The 21,412-nt window shown below is 41.2% G+C and overlaps 1 protein-coding gene across 5 annotated transcripts in view; it reads left to right on the top strand.

Annotated features, from left to right (window-relative positions):
- The window catches only part of klf12b (Kruppel like factor 12b), a 284,772-nt gene that overhangs the window by 104,126 nt on the left and 159,234 nt on the right, over positions 1–21,412 (top strand). For 4 of the 5 annotated variants that reach the window (XM_072577971.1, XM_072577972.1, XM_072577970.1 and 1 more), the window contains exon 2: positions 18,858–18,956. In XM_072577971.1, coding sequence (XP_072434072.1) covers positions 18,891–18,956 — 66 coding nt within the window. In that variant the 5' untranslated portion in view covers positions 18,858–18,890. Of the gene's footprint in view, positions 1–18,665; positions 18,686–18,857; positions 18,957–21,412 lie in introns of those variants that run through there. The other variant, XM_072577974.1, reaches the window with a different exon arrangement.

The following is a 21,412-nucleotide window of genomic DNA, read 5'->3' on the forward strand; positions in this document are numbered from 1 at the left end:
TGGCCTGTCACCTTGTATTGATCAGTCAGCCATTCATTTTCAGCTTGGCTTGATGCTGTCCCGCGGTAGCTATGATTACATCAGTCAGCTCTGATTGCCATCTGGGGCTTGCCAATTTCAGTTGGCAGTGTGCACAGCTTGCTCGCACAGAATTTGAGAAATACATTTTTGTATACAGCACACACAGCAGTTAAAGCAAAGGGGGCAGGTGTATAATCTATAGTTGGCTGAATGCATCTGGGCATTGCAAAGGCAGCATATTGCTGTTTTGTGTACTGCAGATCAGGACTCGTGGGAGGGAATAGTCTGGCATGGCAGCATAATCCTCAGGACCTAAAGCTCCTTCATTGACTGATAGGCGCAGCCATTAGTGAGTGGCTAGAAGATATGCCTGAAAGAGGAATAAACTGAAACGGGCACAGACATTCTGATGCCATCAGCAATCGATGTATGTCTAAATACAACTGCGCAAATAATATTAACTTGCTGTTTAATATTGTTCTCCATAGAGAGCTTGGTCTGAGCAACAGTATTTAGCCATCATTCCTGACCATTATAGTACTATAAGCATTTTGTTTTGACTCCATATTAACATATTCCTTTTACTCATTCATTTGAGATATTCCTACAGTGTTATTGATTTGCAGTGATGTCCTCTGTACTTCGGGAGACTTGAGAAACGCAAGTTCAAGTTAATAGACAAAAGCACTTTCAATTGCTAGAAGTGAATATGGAACATTTTAATTCCTTGTTTTCAGCTGATTTAAAATGTGTATTCTTACCCAAATAGTGGTGAGAATGTCAAAATCACAGGAATAGTTGACATGAATAATAAAGATGCATTTAAGGAAAGCATGTGGGGGAGAATAGGTTAGAGGTTACAATTGTACATGTAGATGAAGAAACATGGGAACATGCTCAAACACAACAGCAGTATGGGTTGTTGAGCCAGAATGGCCAGTTTCTGTGTCATATATTTGATGCAATCCAAACCCACTGACCATAGGAAAGATTTCCTGGATTCTGCTATCACCACAATTCATAGTAGGCATATCAGGTCACTGGGGCTGAAAATGATTTCTCCAGAATACCCTCTTCATCCATTCCCATTATAATTCGGTCCCATCACATGGTTTGGCTTGGGAAATAGTCACAGACAATACGTAACCATCATTCGCAATTTAGGCAAATTAAAGTCAGATATATTGTGGACAAAAAAGTGTTCATTTTCTGCACAATACACATTGTAGCATGTCAGGCCTTGTCAATAAGCTGTGGTTAGGATGGTGGTGACTGTTTGGCCCCAAAACTCTTTGCATTATTGAGAATGCCAAGGATTTGAGAAGCGGACACACTGTTGGCAGATATTTTTCAGGCATCCAGCATAGCTGCTGAAAGGAAATATGCCAACATGCATTCATTAATGAGGAACTTAACACTTGAAGTAGGGCTCATCTGGGAAAATTGGTTGCTTTGAATGCTAACTGTGGATGTGACCTAAGAAGTGGCCATTGCCTAAAAATTTGCATTTTCAATCTTTTTCTTGAAACCTTATGAACACCCATGAGGACCAGATGCTATCATGTGGTAAGCTGTCTTCTTAAACTGCTGCAGTACATGTCGGAAACATGGCAGCTATTTATATTCAGGCCTGTCACAGATTGTTTTTTTGCAATGACTTTAAAAGATATATCTTTGACAGGACCCATAATGTTGTGATTGTTGCCATTTACTTTAGAGTGCAGTTGAGGCCTCTGTTTGGTGTATAATTGAAAATACAAAAGTTACTGGTTGCTTTACAGATCATAACATGAATTGGCAGTCTAGTTCTCAATTGTAATGCAGGTTGTCTTGCTATAGCATGTGTTTCGTTAATACAAATTCACTGTATTGACAAACTGGGGACACTATTTCTAAAGCGCGAACTTTTAAAACATATTGGCTGTAACGCAATTACCTTGCCAACACCTTGTGCTGTTTCTAAAGTGTGACTCTTCCATAATGCAGGGTTGCACAAGAATGCAATCATCACATTACAGAAGAACTGCCCGTAGTCATTGAATCCACAAACTGGCCAATCCTGCTAATATCCAATTGAGATTTTATAGCAATGCTGTGGCTGAGCTTGTTAAAGCCCCTGCCTAGTAAACAGGAGATCCTGGATTCAAATCCTCACCTACCTGCGCTTTGCTTGAAAGATCCCTTGGTCAAATTTTAGTGGGATCTTGTGGTGCAGTGGTAGTGTTCAAGTCGCTGAGAGTCTCGCACTCCTCAGGGATACGATCGCCTACACGCAGGACAGGGGGTTGGACACCTGCCTGATCAGCCTGGACCAGGAGAAAGCCTTTGACAGGACATCACACAGGTATATGAGAGATGTTCTCTCCAAAATGGGCTTTGGGGAGGGAATCTGCAATTGGATCAGACTGCTCTACACCAACATTGTCAGTGCAGTCTCAATCAATGGGTGGGAATCAGATAGCTTCCCAGTCAGATCTGGAGTCAGGCAGGCCTGCCCTCTCTCTCCTGCCTTGTTTGTGTGCTGCATAGAGCCATTTGCTGAGTCCATCGGGAAGGATGCGAGCCTGAGAGGGGTGACTATTCCTGGCAGCGGGGGCCTGCAGGTTAAGGCCTCCTTGTACATGGATGACGTCGCCGTATTCTGCTCGGATCCGCTGTCTGTGCACAGACTCATGTGCATATGTGACCAGTTCGAACGGGCCTCGGGGGCCAAGGTAAACCGAGGCAAGAGCGAGGCCATGCTCTTTGGGAAATGGGCCGACCAATCCTCGATCCCCTTCGCCGTCAGGACCGACCACCTGAAGGTGCTGGGTATTTGGTTTGGGGGGGAGCTGGGGCGTGCGCCAAGTCTTGGGAGGAGCGTATCAGCAAAGTGAGGCAGAAACTGGGCAGATGGAAGCTACGGTCACTCTCCGTCACGGGAAAAAACCTGGTCATCAGGCGTGAGGCACTGTCATTGCTATTTATACGTGGCACAGGTCTGGCCTATTCCCAGAACCTGTGCCGCTGCAGTTACCCGGGCCATCTTCCAGTTTATATGGAGGTCAAAGATGGACCGGGTCCGAAGGGACTCGCTGTACAAAGATCTGGGCAAAGGGGGAAAAAATACACCCAATGCGACCCCCACCCTGATGGCCACCTTTGTGTGTGGCTGCATCAAGCTGTGCTTGGATCCCCGGTACGCAAACATCAAGTGTCACTACGTACTGAGGTTCTACCTGTCCCCGGTGTTGCGAAGGATGGGCCTGGCCTCGCTGCCGCGGAACGCTCCGAGTAGTTCGACTGTTCCGTTTCACCTGTCCTTCGTGGAGAAGTTTATGTAGAAAAACATCTTTGACCACAAGTCCATCAGGAAGTGGTCAGCACGTAGTGTCCTTGAGACCCTTTGGGAAAAGGAGAGGGCGGATCCTATTGAGCGGTTCCCTGAGCAGACTGTCAAAGCCATTTGGCAGAATGCCTCATGGCCAGAACTTTCCAACAAGCACCAAGACATGGCTTGGCTGGTGGTGAGAAGGGCTCTGCCTGTGAGATCCTTTATGCACGCCCGGACTCTCAGCTGCACCACACACTGCCCTCGAAGCGGCTGCGAGGGGGACGAGACTGTCACACACCTCCTTCTGGAATGTGCCTACGCGGAAGAAGTCTGGAGAGGAATGCAGTGGTGTTTGTCGAGGTTCGTCCCAAGCAGCGCCGTGACGCGGGACTCCGTGCTCTACGGCCTGTTCCCCGGGACGCACACCGAGACGAACATCAACTGTGCCTGGAGGATCATCAACTCGGTGAAGGACGCTCTCTGGGCGGTCTGAAACCTGTTGATCTTCCAGCTGAAGGAGTTGACCCCGACTGAGTGTTGCAGACTGGCACATTCCAAGGTCCAGGATTACGTGTTGAGGGACGCGCTGAAGCTTGGGGCAGCTGCCGCCAAGGCGCGGTGGGGAAAGACCACCATGTAACATCTGCCTGCCTAAGAAGAACAAGGGGCCCACGCAGTCATTTGGGCTCTGCTGACGCCTCAGCTAAATATATGGACATATGATTGATAAACGTACAGACCTGTATATAAAAAATGATAAATTCAGATCTCTGTATGTAAATGTTTACGTATGTATGGCATGTCCAACTGTACAGACCATCAAAGTATTTTATTAATAAAGTATATTTTTGAAATAAAAAAAAAGTGGTAGTGTTCAAGTCCCACCTGCTCGAGAGGTATGTAATAATATCTCTGAACAGGTTGATTAGAAAATATTTAAATAATGTGAACTTTTAAATATTAATTCTTTTTCTTCCTGTGTCTTGCCTCTCTCTGTGTCTCCTTCTTTCCTTTGCTTCTGATTTAACTCCAATTCTAGGCACCTTCTCAAATTTATCTCTCTTTTTTCATGTATTTGACTGATTATATCTTAGTCCTGAAATCTTATTGAGCTAACCATCCCATCATTTGCTCAGGATCCAGATGATCTTGCTATAGCATTTACTGTGCTGCTATCACTTCACCTTTCCAACAAGTTAGCGTACAGAATATTTTTGAATGCAAGGCTGTCAGAAGAAATCTGTCCAACAATATATGCTGTGAGGTGCTTCGTTCCAGCAAGTCCTGACCCAAAACAGTTTCTGTGGTGATCTATGTGAAGGTATTGCTAAACTTCAAGCATTGTATATAGTTTGAAATTATGGAATGTTTTCATTTATTGAATATTGTCACTGGTGCCTTAAACTCATCTCTAGGCAATTGTACCCTCCTCCTATTCACTACACTCAAAGTATGTTTTGTATTTGCACAGGTCATGCAAGTCATCTTCTATTTTTGTGTCATACAGTCAATTATTTACTGTGTCTGCTTAACATACAAATATATTACTAATGATCAAAATAGATTTTGTTTGCAGGGCATCCATTGCACACATTCTGACAGCCTTCCAGAATTTCGCCCAAATGTTCATTTCCCATATAGGCAGCGAATGCGAGGCAGGCTGATTTACCATTGTGCATTTAGATTCTGAACACCCTGAACAGGGTGTGCTCACAGTAAGAGATGTATCCCACCTCTCTTAAGCTTGGAGTGAAAACTATTACAAAGCGTATGAGAATCAGGCGAGAAGGTTCTGCCACCACTTGTATCATGGTGGATAGCAAGCAGCATGGCCATCAGCATATTCTTCATTTGCTGATGTGCAAACCTTCACTTTACTCGTTTACCTTTGTAAATCCAATTTAAAGTTTAATATTCTTATTCTCCAAAAAAAAAGCAGTATAATAATGCAAGGAAACTTGTTGCTTTCCTCCCAGTCCCCGAACAGCCATATGCATGAAACGAAGCTCTCAGAAATAAGGAGTTAAAGTAATTATCCAAATGTATTCCCTGATGAATATCATACAATTTCCATAATCATTTAATGCTACGAAAATTAAATGGGAAAGTTAATTAATATTGCAGCAAATGTATCTTAATGCCACAGCTGCAGTACCAGCATCCCACTATTTGAGAGGACTGGAGCAGAACAATGAAGATGGGAGAAGAGTGAACATAGTTTGTCCTCTTAAATTGGAGTCACTTATTTTGCATCATCTGTTAATTCAGCGCAGTGCTACTTGGGCTATCTTGTTTGCTTATTCTGAATTAGTATAAACTTTTCACCAGCACCAAAATCAGTTTTGGTCAAGTGACCAATAGTGTTTAGAAGAGTCAAGTATATTTGTTCATTGTGGGAAAGAATTGCTTCCCACCTCTGCCACTCAGTCAACCCAGAATGTTTCTATATTGTGCCAGTCCTATCTAAAGTTTGTCAACTTTTGAATTTTCAGGTGTCTGGGGTGCATGATATGTAAATAACTTCCATATCCATGCTGTGTCAGTTTCCAAAACATAATTTTGTCATTTAATGAGAAAAAGGAAAATGAAATCTGGTGAAATACCAACTGAAAAAATAACTTGAGAGAAGTGGAGAGGAACAACAATAGGTAAGAATTGGCAAAAGGCAGAAAAATGGAGATGGGAACAGAGTGGGAGATTAAAGTGAAGGAAGAGTAACTAACTTGATGGCGAAGAAAGGATCACAAGATAAAAATTTAAAGCCAGGAGTTTAAAGGCACAGCAATGAGGATAAATTCTTGCAAGAATAATTACACAATAAAATATCTCAATTACTGAGTTTATCGCCAATTAATAAGGTAGTTGGATGTATTCCTGTGGCACTGAATCCATGTCATCTCAGGAGAATAAATTCTTATTGGTAAATTTATTGAAAATCAGCACAAAATTGATTGCCATCTTGGCTGGAAAGAGATACAGATGCAGTGGACAGTAAAGTGAAGGAAACTCCATTCTTCATACCTACATTTGGTGCAGTGCTTTTCCTGTGAGGCACAGTTTAAGATTAGAAAATAAACAGGAGTTCACCACTGAATGAGTACCCTCACTATTTTATGCACAGTTGTGAGATCAGATAGGAACAATACTGAGATGTTACTGATACATACTCTTAGAAGTGAAGTTTCTTTGCTAAATATACAGTTCCTGTGTTGGATTGACAAAGTGGTGATAACATTGGTAAGCATCTCAGCATTGTAGTTTTCAATCTCCTCAGTGTGAGAAAGGCAAGATTATGAGTTGCTACCATCAGTCAAACTGACCTGTCTCCTATGGACCCTTGTTTAACAGATTGGTCTATTTCAGGTTGAGCCTAAGAGGGTAAAAGTTCAGATACCTGAGAAAGTTGAGTTGCAGATTATACTATCATTTCCCCCAGGAAGTATATAAATAAAATCCAGTCATGAATTTTTAATTGGAGTTTAATGTAAACCAAAATGGATAACTTCATCTCCTTTCCTAGTGACCTGAAATTGTTGTCTAAAACTGTTACATAGCTACAGTAAAGAATAACCCAAAGGCCTTCAATGTTTTGTGGTTTCATCCCCTCAAAGAAAAGATTTTGAATTGCATTGACTTTGTATATTTAGCGATAACACAAAACACTGTGAAGAGCAATATAGCTTTTGCCATATAACTTTAGGTTCTGACTTGGCAAGTATCATTATGGGAGCCACACATACCTTAATCTTACTTATATTTAAGAATTAGCGTTCAAAGAAAGGGTCAGATTTTATTTTAGCAATAATATAAAACTGTTCTATCAGTGCTTGTAAATGCTGAAAAGTAAATTAGATAGCAGCATCGAGTGTGCAGTTAAATGCACAAAGCTGGAAGCTGCTGTCTCATTTCTTCCTGTCACTTCACAAGCTTCTACTATAAAGGTACCTCTATGACCAGTTCAACATAACACTATATGGAGGTTGGAAGGTTGTCTGAGATTGACCATTGCACAGCTGCTGAAGTTACCAGAAATACTTGGGTCCAGATGTTTGTTTCCTGTTTGGATGAGTGGAGATCAAAGAAAACGTAGCTCCATAGCAGCAGTCTGTAAAAATAAAAGCCTGCGCTTCATATTTTCCATCATGGGAGGGTGTGGCCCAGCTGGACAGAGAGTTAGGTTGCCTATCTGGGGAGGACAGGGAAGACTGCTGCTTCCTGAGGTGGGGCAGGCAGAAAGCCTGCTTGGGGATGACACTACTGTGTTCAAAGCTTCGAAATTTCTTTTTAAAAAATCTCTTAGTGCCTCACTTTTTCATATTTGCTTCATGTCAACTTGTTCCACTTCATCAAGAGTGTGGTGCTGGAAAAGCACAGCAGGTCAGGCAGCGTCTGAGGCGCAAAAGAATCGACGTTTCGGGCATAAGCCCTTCATCAGGAATGGTGAAGGGCTTATGCCCGAAACGTCAATTTTCCTGCTCCTCGGACGCTGCCTGACCTGCTGTGCTTTTCCAGCAGCACACACTCGACTCAGATCTCCAGCATGTGCAGTCTTCACTTTCTCCTTATTCCACTTAATGCCCATTTACCTATCCCCATGGCCCTTCACACCCATTAAGCACAACTACCCATCCCACTTGAGCCTTCACACCCTAATGAAAGTAAGATTAGAATAGTTAGATGGTTATTTTTGACTGGTGCAGACTCAATAGGCTGAAGGCCCTCAACGAAACTCATGCCACGTTATGTCTCTTCAGCCATCTCTCATTACTCCTTGTTATCGTTTATGCTCCCAGCATCCTAAAGACACTTTATAGTTCCCATGATCATCCATGACAACTCTTAACCCCTGCCTCTTCATGCCAACTCAGCAAGTGTCAATCATGGGTCATCTATTAGGAGATATTTTAACACAAAACAAAGTTATGTGCTGATTGAGGATATCAACATTGAAAAGAAAATTCTCATCAACACAAAAACATTCAGTACATTGATATTTCTTCAAATAGCTCCTTGTTTAAACAAATGGTTCCATTTTATAAACTGTTGGAGCTGCCCATTAAAATGTTTGCTTGATAGGCACCTCATTATGAAAATGAGAATTTTAGGAGTCAGTCAATATGCTATAATGATTTTAGTCTGCAGAAACACAGAAATAACCAGCATTTTCTTTAACTCCATGAATAATTTTGGACAGTTCCTTCATAATTTTGAGAGTTTCTTGACTGTTTTGTCAGCTTTATGCAATGTCAATCCTCATCCGTATCACCAGAAGCTTGATGAAAAGGTTTCTTGACCATGTTATCAAATGGCATTTGCTCAGCAATAACCTTGCTGTTTGACACTCAGTTTCAGGACTGCTAACCTTACTACAGCCTTGGTCCAAACATGAATGAAAGTGCTGACCTTCGAAAGCAAGGTGAGATGAACTGACCTTTAGATCAAGGCAGCACTTGACTGAATGTGGCATCGGGGAGCCCCAGCAAAGGTGAAATCAAAAGGAACTGGGGGACAAAGCCAGAGTTGGCTCGAATCACACCTTGCAAGTCAAAGGAATATGGTGTGGATGCTGGAGGCCAACCATCTCAGTCCTGGGACATTACTGTAGGAGTTTCTCAGGGTTGCATCATAGGCCCAGTCATTTTCAGATACTTCCATCAGTGACTTTCCATAGATGATTGCACAATGTTCAGCACTATTTGCAACTCCTCAAATATTGTGGCACAGTGGCAGTATGTGATCTCTCAGCCAAGAGGTCTGGGTTCAAGTCCCATCTGCTCCAAAGGGTGTGTAATTATGTCTCTGACCAGTTTAGTTAGAAAACTTCTAAGTCATAGATGCTGTGATACAACTATTCTGGTAGTGACATTTCATCTTTACTATACATTTTAATTATTATTGGAGATTTAGAGGTAATCTAACGTTTTGTAGCATCCTTTCTTTCTGTCTCATTTATCTCTCTCTCTCCTATTAATTCCTTATTTATTTCTCTTATTTGCTTCTTTTATCTGTGTTATTACTTTGATTTAAATATTTGACTTTCTCTTGTGGAATGTAGATTCTATAGATCTCAGTAAGGATCCTTCAGTCTAGTTAAAGAGTGTTGCCCTGAGTTGTCTTGTTCACAATTCCCAGATCCCCCCTACAGGGTGCAGCAGAGTGTTGGACATGTGACAAAATCAAATTGTCACCCAAATGCACATGAACAGTCTGTGTGCAGCTATAAGTGTATTGAACAGAATGACAATCAATTGCTGCTGACTGGAAAATATGAGTGTATTTCACCTGATCAGGACACGATAATAATTAATAAGAATTTAAAGGAAAATCCATCTATTATTTAGTTATTTGAAGGCAAAGTATAGCAATTAGATTATTTTTAATTTGAGTGTGCAGTTTTACATTAACATAGTCAACTGGACACCTTATTCACTGACTTTCCATTTGTTACACTAGTCGTTTCATTGTTCCATTGAGTGGGGCGTTTTAACACCAGTTTGATATTTGTACAGGTTTACGGTTTAGTAATCAAAATCCTCCCTAAATTGCCAGAAACTGTCTTGATATTGTAAATGGACGTTTATTGGCTTCAGTTAACTTTAGTTGTTAGATTTACAGGGGGTATCACTCACTTCACAGTGTTGCAAGCGATTGTTGAGATTTGCAAGAAATTGCAAAATGTAGAATTGTGAAGCAGCTGTTTGAAATACTGGGAAACTAGCTGCCTCGATATGAAGGAAGAGAAGCATGAATCTGATTTGTGAAACAGAAAGTAGACTTAAAAATATGTCTGGTTAATATTGCTTGAGGTAGAACCTGTACATTTTAGGTTTCTTTTGAATATGTATCTGATCCTCTCTCCTTAATAGTAGTCAAGGTTGGAAGTTTATGCTGGCTGAATCCTGGAATATTTTTGTCTCAGCACTGTGCAGAATGACTGTGTTATATTATAAATGAGTTGCCACGCTCTTAATGATTATTCAGTTTATGTTTGTTTTGATGTGAGAATTTTTTTCTATGCTTAAAGTAAGGGATAACTGCTGTGATATGAAAGCATTTCAGATATCCAATATCCAGATAAAATGCAAGCCAGTTGCAGAGTACGTTTTCCTAGCTCCTCCACAGAGGAGTGTGTCAACTGCACTAGAATAATGCGCTATATTTCAGAGAGCAGTTGCTCATTGAACATTGGTTTGTGAAATATGCTGACATTTGAACTCAATTGCTGTTAAAAATTTTAATTTTGAATTCTTGAGCATTCAGGAACATGAGTAGATTTTAGTTTAATTATTACGTTTATGGCTTCATGGGTACAGACTTCATTCTTGGTAGGTGTGACTTAGAGGAGGTCTTGCACCACAGTGGGTAGCAATTCTGTCTCTGACCCCAAAGCTACAGGTTCAAGTCCCTAAGATTTGATGGCTAAGGATGGTGCATTGTAATATGGCCAACCAGTTTGGTTATCAAAATGTAAATTCTTCTAATACATGACAATGGAGGAATGAAAGGAAGAGACTTCTAAGCAGAAGGCGACAATAAATCACTGCACTACTGTGCTAAGCGTAACCATTGGCTAACACAGAAATGCATGGTCACTCATGTCCTTCCAGAGCACTCTACCTGGAGGGAGAGAGATGCTACTCAAGATTTACAAAGGTACCTGGGGCACTCTGTCGTTGATTGCATTATCCTCTACTCTCTGTTAATATTCAGGTTTATTTAATCTACTAAACATGTTGGCTATCATCACCTGTCAGAAATTCAGGTGCCATGTGACTTTCCAATCATTCAAATTTGCCACTGTAAAGTATAAAAATCACTCCTTACATTTCCGTTGCCATCAGTGATCAGTCTGTTTGTGATCTGAATTTTTAGTATTACGACCATGTCAGAATGAGAGCAGGAATTTAAAAATGGCCGACAGGATCCAATTTCAGGATTCCTGTTTCCATTAAACAACATTTAACAACCACCAAACCTCAAACCGATCATTGTTCACAGCAAACTGCCCGGCCTTCACGACAACACTATACAATCCTGTCACGGCAGACACTGCAAGACATCAGACTGTGGACATGGATACCACCATTACACGTGGGAACACCACCCACCATGTACATGGCAGGTACTCATGTGACTCGGCCAACGTTGTCTATCTCATACGCTGCAGGCAAGGATGCCCTGAGGCATGGTACATTGGTGAGACTGACCAGAGGCTATGGCAATGGATGAGTGGAACTCGCACAACAATCAACAGACTGGAGTATTCCCTCCCAATCGGGGGGATTCAACCTCTGACTTTTGGGTGACCATCTTCCTTTGGGACTGGCAACAATGCAAAGTGGCTGATCAGAGGCTGATAGCCAAGTTTGGTACCCATGGGTATGGTCAACTGGGACCTTGGGTTCATGTCACAGTACAGGTGACCCCAATGCACTACTCTCTCTCTCTCTTTCTCTCTCTATCTCTCTCTCTCTCAGACACACACACACACACACACACACACACACACACACACACACACACACACACACACACACACTCCTACAGACCCACATACTCACGCAGACCCTATCTCTATTCCTGATGAAGGGCTTTTGCCAGAAGCGTCGATTTTCCCGCTCCTCGGATGCTGCCTGACCTGCTGTGCTTTTCCAGTACCACTCTGATCTAAACTCTGGTTTCCAGCATCTGCAGTCCTCACTTTTGACAAGCTCTCATACGCTCACACATACACTTCCACACTCACAAGCACCCTTTCACAGACTTATACCCCTTTACACTCACACTCACACACATACCCACACTCTCTCACAGACACTCTCTCTCTCACTCACTCACACACACCCATTCATCTACCCTGAGCACGCACACACATATAAGTTTGTGGGGTGAATTTGTGGGGTGAACGCAGAATTACATTTTATTTTGCTCATAAACTGGATAAATCCATGTAAGATTGTGTAAATCCCGCTTTAGAAATAGAATCAGTTTGACCTAACACTGGGACACAGACAGACTTTAACTTCACTGTATTATCTGACTGAGATGGCACCTATTATTAAAGCTATCTTGAGAACGTAACTTTAAAAAAGTCTTGGGCTTTACATATGAAGGAACCGAAACTAACATGATAATTCTGAAAGATGAATGACTTAAGCTAAATTTGTTTAATATTACATTCCATGACACTGCAATCCTGTTGCTATAAATTCTGTGTCTTATGATTCTGCTCCACAACCACCTGATGAAGAAGCAGCACTTCGAAAGCTAATGCTTCCAAATAAACCTGTTGGACTATAACCTGGTCTTGTATGATTTTTAACTTGTTACCATTCCAGTGTCGTTAGTTCTCAGTTGTGCAGGATAATAGTGAAAATAGTTGGCTAGCTAGTCTTTAAGAAAGTTCACCTTAACGGACTCCATTTGCTATGTCTTTCCAGTGTTGTTGACTCTGCCTACCAGTTAGTCTGCTTGTGGATAGGCAAGCTTACAATGATAAATGAGTTGTTTTCATGTAGTGTCTGCTTCATAATTTGTTTCCTGTTTTAAATACATTAACCCACAGACTTAATCAATTGCTGATGAGGGATTTTTTATTCGGCCACTATCACTATCCCGACAGTAATGAGCAGGCAGTCTGCACTCCAACCTGGCCGGCTGGGGACATTGGCATCTCCCAGTCCTGAGCAATTCCATGAAGTTAGTTCAGTTTCTCCATGACATATGGTTTAAAATCCCTTGGGAGATGTGAATGATTATCTGGTTTCAGGAATCATTTGAAAGGTAAGATCAGAGGGCCTTAATGATATTTTCCTGTTCACTCATTCAGTATATGTGCTTTAGAGAAGCAATTACCACTGCAGAGGTGTTTTGATGTGTCAGGCTGCTTTTTAAATAAAAAAGCCCATTTCTTCAAAATAGCTTTCTTTAAAAAAAAAGTGCGATTGCTCCAAATCTTCTAGAATAATTGATCTGCTTCCAAGGATGATGGATGTGATCCCATCCCACAGTTGTGCACAAACTAAGCAACCCCCTTCCCACTTTAAAAGCCTAAAATAAAAGCAGAAAATACCGGAATACTGTTTTTCACTCTCCACATGGGTTGCCAGTTGTAACATTTCAGGTCAGGGACCTTTTATTAGAGCTGAGGTGAGATAGAAATGTTGACAGTTTTGTGCGATGGAACTTGCAGAAGTAGGGTGTTGGTTAACTGAGTGTCAAAGTATCTTCTCTTATCTTAGACCCAGACTTAACTCTCCTGAGGGACAGCTGGTGTCTTAAAATTTAGCATGACTACGGTTAATTGTTCATCATCACTGAAGTTTGTGAGCTATAAATATGTGATAATTCAAGAACCTGTCATTTCAATTGCCACAGAGTTCTCTAGGTTATTCATTGATCAAAAGTAAGTTGGCATACATTCTTAAAATATTAGAGTGCAAATTAAATTTGTTAATTGTCATTTGAAGGGAAGTTTCTTGTTGGCTGGGAATTTTGGAGAAGTAATCTTAAAATGCCACAAGAAGATGTGGCAGATACATGCCTGAATTATTGTTCCCAAAGTAAATGTTGAGACAATGCAAGTTAACTTTTTTTTCTCTATCTATCTCCCATCCTTCACTGACTTGAGTTCTCAACTGTATAGGGGTAGCTCTTGATATTGGACATCTGTGTAAAATTGGTGACAAGTCAGGAACTAAATTTCTTTTTGTTTTCGTTGACTTGGATGGAAATAAAATTTGAGGAAGTTGTAAATGTGCTGCTGGTTCGCTAACACTCATTTTACACTCTCATGCAAAGTCAAAATCAATCTCGTAGCCCCTAATTTATGTTCATTCAGCGCGGTTCACAAATTGAACAATTAACTTAATTTTAGGTATTATTGAGTTAAGTGGAAATGTCGTGTTTGCAATATTAATAGGTGAGAATTGATTTATTAACTAGAGTAGATGATATTGAGTTCATAATTATTTTACAAGGGTATACTTGTTTTGATTTTTGTATCTATTCATCAACAAAACTAATTTGTATTTATGCAATGCTTTTAACATCGCAAGGCACTTAACAGAAGCACTGTCAACAACTTGCTGCCAAACTACAAAAGGAAGAGAGGGAGATGGATTTAAGGAGGGAATTCTAGAGCATGGAGGGACTAGACAATTGAAGACATTGAGTTTTTTAAAATTTGGAGTGTCGAGAGGCCAAAATTGGAGGAGCACATATTTCAGAACACTGATGTGGCTGGAGGAGGTACAGAGAAGGCTGTGTGTTTTCCTCAGAACTGTAAATCTAAATTAGCTACATGAGTCCACTGGGGTGTGACTTCTTAATACAATTATTCAACAGGGATTGAGCAGTCTATTGAGTTAGTACATTATCCTTTCACTCGTGGGATGCATAGTTCAATCTAATCCAGCTGTTGTGATTAAAAGCTGAACTCCCTGTCTCCTATAGAGGGAGAGGAACAATTTGAGGGTGTGCCATATGAGATCTTTTTTGCCTCCCTGCATTCCAAGACAGAAAGTATATCACTGTCCTTGTAACACAGTGTTCTGGAGCAATAATTCTGACAGTACAGGATCAAGTATCACCATGGCAGATGGAATATTTAAATTCACAAGAAGTCTGGAAACAAAAGGCTGGCATCAACAAAAGTCACCATGATGCTGTCAGATTGTTGCAAAACACAACTGGCTAACTCGGAGAAATGACATTGCTGTTTGTTCCTGGTCTAGTCTATATATAACTCCAGTTCTGCACCAATGTGATTGACATTTTAACTGCACTCTGAGGTGGCTGAGCAAAACTAAGCAGTCGCGTCAACTTTGGGATGGGCAAGAAATGCTAACCGTGCCACTGTCAGCTATATTCCAGGAGTAAATGAGTTAAACTAATGGAGGATCACTGAGGTGAATTGGCATGAGAGTTCATCAATCATGCAGAGGGAAGAACAAAGCTGAGTATAAACATGGTCTAAAATGGAACATGGTGTCTATATTTTCGTATGTGACAAGCTTCTGATCATGCCAGTATTACAGGGGGTATATACAGGGTGAAGAGCAGGTTTTGATGAAATGGGAGAGATTGTTCCTTAAGGTTGGTGAGGCACTTGATGGTAAATATGCTGTATAGTTTTTATTTGTACTTGGTGTGAAAGTATGTTAGTTGTCCTTACTTGGGCATAGTTGATTCACAGTATGATAAGTTAATTACAAAAACATTCCAGTTTTATCAGAGTTTCTTCCCCATTGCAGACTGTTGGAAATTGAATGCAGGGGAAATGTTCATGTGCACACATAGCATGTTGTAGCAGTCAGTGAAATTCTTATCCTGTTCTCCACACTGGAAAATGGTGAGCCTTTTTTAGAAAAATACAAGTGGCAAACTGATTTGGAGGGTCAGTGAAAAGAACATTTCGTTAAAGTCTGAGTGAAGATATAATTCAGTTACACGTTGTCATCCTGAAACTACAACTCCTTTCCCAGCTCTGCCTTCTATTGGAGGATTGGCTAACCAATAGAAGGGGGGAAATCAGGACAACGATGGCAAACTGTAACTAATGGAGTGCCACAAGGATCATTGCTAATATTTATTTACAGTTATTTAGAAAATATATTAATAACTTGGTGACAGTGCATTCCTCCAAGTTTTGCAAATGTCACAAACATAGGTGGGAAGGCAAGTGGTGAAATCAAGAGACTGCAGAGTGATATAGACAGGTTAGGTGACTGGGCAAAAATATAGGCAGATGGAACATAAAATGTGGAAGTGTGTGGTTATGCACATTAGCATAAAAAATAGATGAGCTGAATATGTTTAAGTGGAGAAAGACTGCAGAAAACATTGGAACAGAAGGATTTGGGAGTCTGCATGCATGAACCACGGAGAGCTAGCATCCAAGTTGATTGGGTACTCAGGAAGGCAAATGGAATGTTGACCTTTACATCTAAGGGAATGGCTTATAAAAGTAGGGAGATTTTACTAAAACCATACAAGAGACTAGTCAGACCACAGCTGGAATATTGTGAACACCTTTAGTTCCCTTATTTAAGGAAAGATATGATGATATTTTAGGTGGACTAGAGATGATTCACTTGGCTGATCCTGGGTATGGAGGGACTGTCTCATGAGGAGAGGTTGAGTGCATATTCATTGGAATACAAAAGAATAAGAGGTGACCTTACTGAAACATACATGATTCTTGTGGGACTTCACAGGGTAGAGGTTGTTTCCTTTGCAGCAATGTTTAGGACTAGAAACCATAATTGCAAACTAAAGGACCACTTGTTTCAGCCAGAGATGAGGAGGAATTTCTTCTCTGAGGGTAGTGAATCTGTAAAATTATTTACAACAGAGAGCTGTTGTGGCTGGGTCGATAAGCATGATCAAGGCTGAGATAAATTTCTAAACAATAAAGGAATTGAGGGTTATTGGAAAAGGCAGACAAACTAAGTTGAAGATTTTCAGGTCAGCCAATGATCTCATTGAATGGTGGAGCAAACTTGATGGACAAAATAACCAACTTCTATATCGCATGGTCTCGTGGTTTATTCAGGGGTAAGAAGGGTATTCAGCGAGTGCAGGTACTTGGATTTCTGCTGCCATCATAATCAAGTCGCCAGAGTCTTAGCAGAGCACAGGGCTGCTCTTTCATTAGAGAGAGACAATTGGTGATGATTTAATCCAAGGGCCACTATTTCTCAGGCAAGGGGAGAGGTTGGCAAGGAGAGTCCTTCAGGGTAACCTTAGTTGGTGCAGGAATTGAACCCACGTTGTCGGCATCATACTGCTTCGCAAACCAACCCATCAGTCACCTGAGTTGGAGTAACTCTGGTTTCTGCTGTACTCTGGTATTGAGAAGCAAAGCTTAAAATGTCTTGCTGGAAAAGCGCAGCAGGTCAGGCAGCATCAAAGGAACAAGAGAATCAACGTTTCGGGCATAAGCCCTTCTTCAGGAATGAGCAGGGTGTGCCAAGCAGGCTAAGATAAAAGGTAGGGAGGAGGGACTTGGGGGAGGGGCGTTGGGAATACGATAGGTGGAAGGAGGTTAAGGTGAGGGTGATAGGCCGGAGCGGGGGTGGGGGCGGAGAGGTCAGGAAGAAGATTGCAGGTCAAGAAGGCGGTGCTGAGTCTGAGGGTTGGGACTGAGAAAAGGTGGGGGGAGGGGAAATGAGAAAGCTGGAGAAATCTGCATTCATCCCTTGTGATTGGAGGGTTCCTAGGCGGATGATGAGTCGCTCCTCCTCCAGGCGTCATGTTGCCATGGCGATGGAGGAGGCCAAGGACCTGCATGTCCTTGGCGGAGTGGGAGGGGGAGTTAAAGTGTTCAGCCACGGGGTGGTTGGGTTGGTTAGTGCGAGTGTCCCAGAGGTGATCTCTGAAACGTTCCTCAACTAGGCGGCCTGTCTCCCCAATGTATAGGAGGCCACACCGGGTGCAGCGGATGCAGTAAATGATGTGTGTGGAGGTGCAGGTGAATTTCTGACAGATATGTAAGGATCCCTTGGGGCCTTGGAAGGAAGTGAGGGGGGAGGTGTGGGCGCAAGTTTTGCATTTCTTGCAGTTGCAGGGGAAGGTGCTGGGAGTGGAGGTTGGGTTGGTGGGGGGTGTGTATCTGACGAGGGAGTTGTGGAGGGAGTGGTCTTTCCGGAACGCTGATAGGGGTGGGGAGGGAAATATATCCTTGGTGGTGGGGTCTGTTTGGAGTGGCGGAAATGACGAAGGAGTAGCAAAGAAAACATGTCCAAAATAAGTACAATGCTCACTAAAATCATGACATGGGTGAAGTCGACAGGAGACCTTGGGCTGGAAAAGAATGCATAAACTTGACTTTGCATCACTCGATGGATTATATAATCAATGAAAAGCTGTTATTCAATGCCGTCCTCTCCTCTGGATCTTTGGAGTGATGAATATAATGATCATAGTGAACTGTGAAATACTTGTTATGAAATCAGTTACGAGAGGGCAGTGAGGGAAAAAAACACTACAAATGGCGTATGACTTTTTTTCCGACAGTTCATTAATCACCCATTTCTCAAATCTTTTTCTTGCTCGTAACTGTTCCATTTCTGCGTTGCATGGACATCCTTATGTGAAGCAGCTGCTTTCTTTTTGAGCAATGCTCCCTCAAGGGGACTCCGTTCCATCCGTTCATCCTTCAATGTCTGTCAGTAATGTAGCCTGAGGCATTTGCTCTTCATGTATCCCTGGCTGGATTCCGAAAGGGAGCTTGCATTTCAAACAAAGCAGGATGAGGACAAGGTCCTCTTGGGTCTCTGAACAAGAGGCGCACAGACACGAGGAGGCCTGCCACAGAACATCAACTTAGCCTATTGAAAGTCTGGCATTGTAAGCTGTAAATCCAGTATTGGAACAGTCTTAATGGTTCAAGCTGCATGTTTGCAATAACTGGCATTTGTTTAAATAATTTCAGCTGGCACGGAGAGGGTGGTGATGCGAGAGACAAAAGTACAAGTAAAATGGCCCTCTCACACATAACTATTTTTCACTTTCTCTGCAGTGCTCGAACAGCAAAGACACCTTTGAGAACATAATGCTAATGCTTGATGGGATGCCGATGGCAAGAGTCAAACCAGAGCTTCTGGAATCTGAGCGAGGGGTAAGCCGAGGTTTCCAGACAATTCCCTTTTCCCCAATAGCAGTAATTATTTCCAGACCTTTCTAAAGCCAATCTCCTCTCAGCCTGTCCTACACCGTTCACATCTATCTTCACCCCTCCCCCATTGCTGTTGACGTCTGGTCTGAAATTTAGGGAACACACAACTGTACTGTGACATGATACCACTGCACTCGAAACTTGAGAAAATTCTGTGAGTGCAGTAAATTTTAAATTGGCTGGATTACAGGTTTTCTTTCCTTTTCAAATATGTTCATTTATGGACATTTCCAGCGTCTCTGGAATATAGGATTAGTACAGTTTTATACTGTGTTCAAAAGTCCAACAGGTAACTCATTTTAAAGTGGTGCACTCTTTCACATTAGCACCTGATTTATGAATGTAAGCTTATACAAAGAAAATCTAAAAGTTGGAAGCTACAATGAAAACGCAGCACATTTTTTCAGAAGAGGAGACCCTAAATCAGTGCTGCTTTCTTCTGGATTGGAGCTAGCAATTAATATTGATGGCTGCCAATCCGAAAGCATTCCTTAGCCACAGCAGTTAGCTTTTTTACTTGCTCCATCAATTCTGGTCTCTTGAGTAAGAATTGCATTACCAAGGCCTGCAGCAGGCAGTACTTTAAACTCTGCAATTCCCTTCCTAAATCTTTCCCCTTTTGATCTCTTTTTCATCTCTTAAGACAATATTTAAGACCACCTGTCCAAATAAGATGTTGGTGACTCATCTTCATATTCTCTAACATGGCTTAATGTCAAGTTTTGTTGGATAATTGTTCCTTGGAATTGATTTGGAATCTTTTACTGTCTTAAATGTGCTTTATAAATTCAAGTTGCTGATTTTTTTATGATTGATACATTTCTTAATAGCATTTAAAGTGAAAGGTCATGCTAAGCCCAGCCACATTTTAACAATGGGCAATTGTATTTTGCACTATACAGTTCCGTGCTGGTGGTGTTATAGAACAGCTTATCTCCTTGTGTAGTACAACAACCAGAATATTTACCGATAAGACAATCTTGTCGCAAGTAATAGTGTGTGTGCTAGCATTTACTGTCTTTGCTAAAATAAATTAATATTTATTGAACACAATAATTCATAGGCTCACAAAAATCCAAATGACCACAAATCAAAGTCATAACGTGTATGTCAAATAAGCTGCTGCTATTGTTATAGGTTAGTGTTGGAATTTTACTGTTCACCAACTTACAATTGTATGGCACTTTTAATGTACTAAACTTACCAAGGCATTTTGCAGTAGTGTTATCAAACAACATTGGATGCTGTGCCACAAATACCTATTAGGACCATTATTAAAAGCCCTAGTCATAAAGGTAGGTTTTAAGGAGCATTATAATGGTGGAGAGAGAAATAGAGAGGCAGACAGCTTCAGGGAGCAAAATCACTTGGGCGTTGGACATCTGCATGCATAGTCATCAACAGTGGGCAAAATCAGAAGTCACACAACACCAGGTTATAGTCCAATAGGTTTATCTGAAATCACAAGCTTTGGGAATGCTGCTGTTTCGTCAGGTGTCTTCTGACTTCGTCCACCCCAATCCAACACTGGCATCAAATCATCATTGGAGGGAGTGATCATTTTGGATGTGTAAGAGACCAGAATAGAAGAAACTTGCATTTCTCAGAGGGTTACTGAGCTAAATGGGATAGAGAGGTGAGGAGGAACATTAGGTATGGAGAGATTTGAACTCAAAAATTTTAAAGTCAACGCATGGCCGATCTGGCAACCAATATAGGTCAGTGAACACAGGTGAATGAAAGGACTACATGAAGGAGTAAGTAAATCAGAATGAAAATTTTGAGATGTGTCTTTTAAAAACTGGCAAAGATAATGTCATGCATGAATTCTGGATTGCAGACAAAAGAATTCCAAATGAAGGTACTGTGTAATATCAGACAACATGGTTTTATTCTGCTTATGTTGAAGACTTCACTATCACTTCATACACAAGGACTTCACTCTCCTGTCCTTGAGAGAAGTACAGGAATATTTGCAAAATAATTCTGGGTCCAACTCACCACATAGGTGCATTATTCTAAAATCATTCAAACAAATACTTAGGATGTTTCTTGCCACTTAAAAGCATTTTTAAACCATGTACAACAGAGATAAACATCACAGTTGATGGAAGATTAAAGTGAAATTCTATGTGAATGGAAAGTGTGAGTCGTGGTGAGAGCATTGATTTTCAATTCTGTCAAATTTTCCTTCTCATAAATAAACAGCATTTTTAAAAAATGTGTAAGGTATTATTCTTTTTCTTCCTTTTGTGAAAAAAGGTCACATTTATGATGGAATAATGATTCTATTTCAATTTTATTAATTAGAGCAGCTCTTTATTCTAACTCTGTTCTACAAAGATGGGGGTAACACTACCTATGTTCATGTAGAGGCAATGCTTAGCAAGTCAAATATG

This window comes from Chiloscyllium punctatum, chromosome 9, assembly GCF_047496795.1.
Source record: "Chiloscyllium punctatum isolate Juve2018m chromosome 9, sChiPun1.3, whole genome shotgun sequence".
Taxonomy (NCBI): Eukaryota; Metazoa; Chordata; class Chondrichthyes; order Orectolobiformes; family Hemiscylliidae; genus Chiloscyllium; species Chiloscyllium punctatum.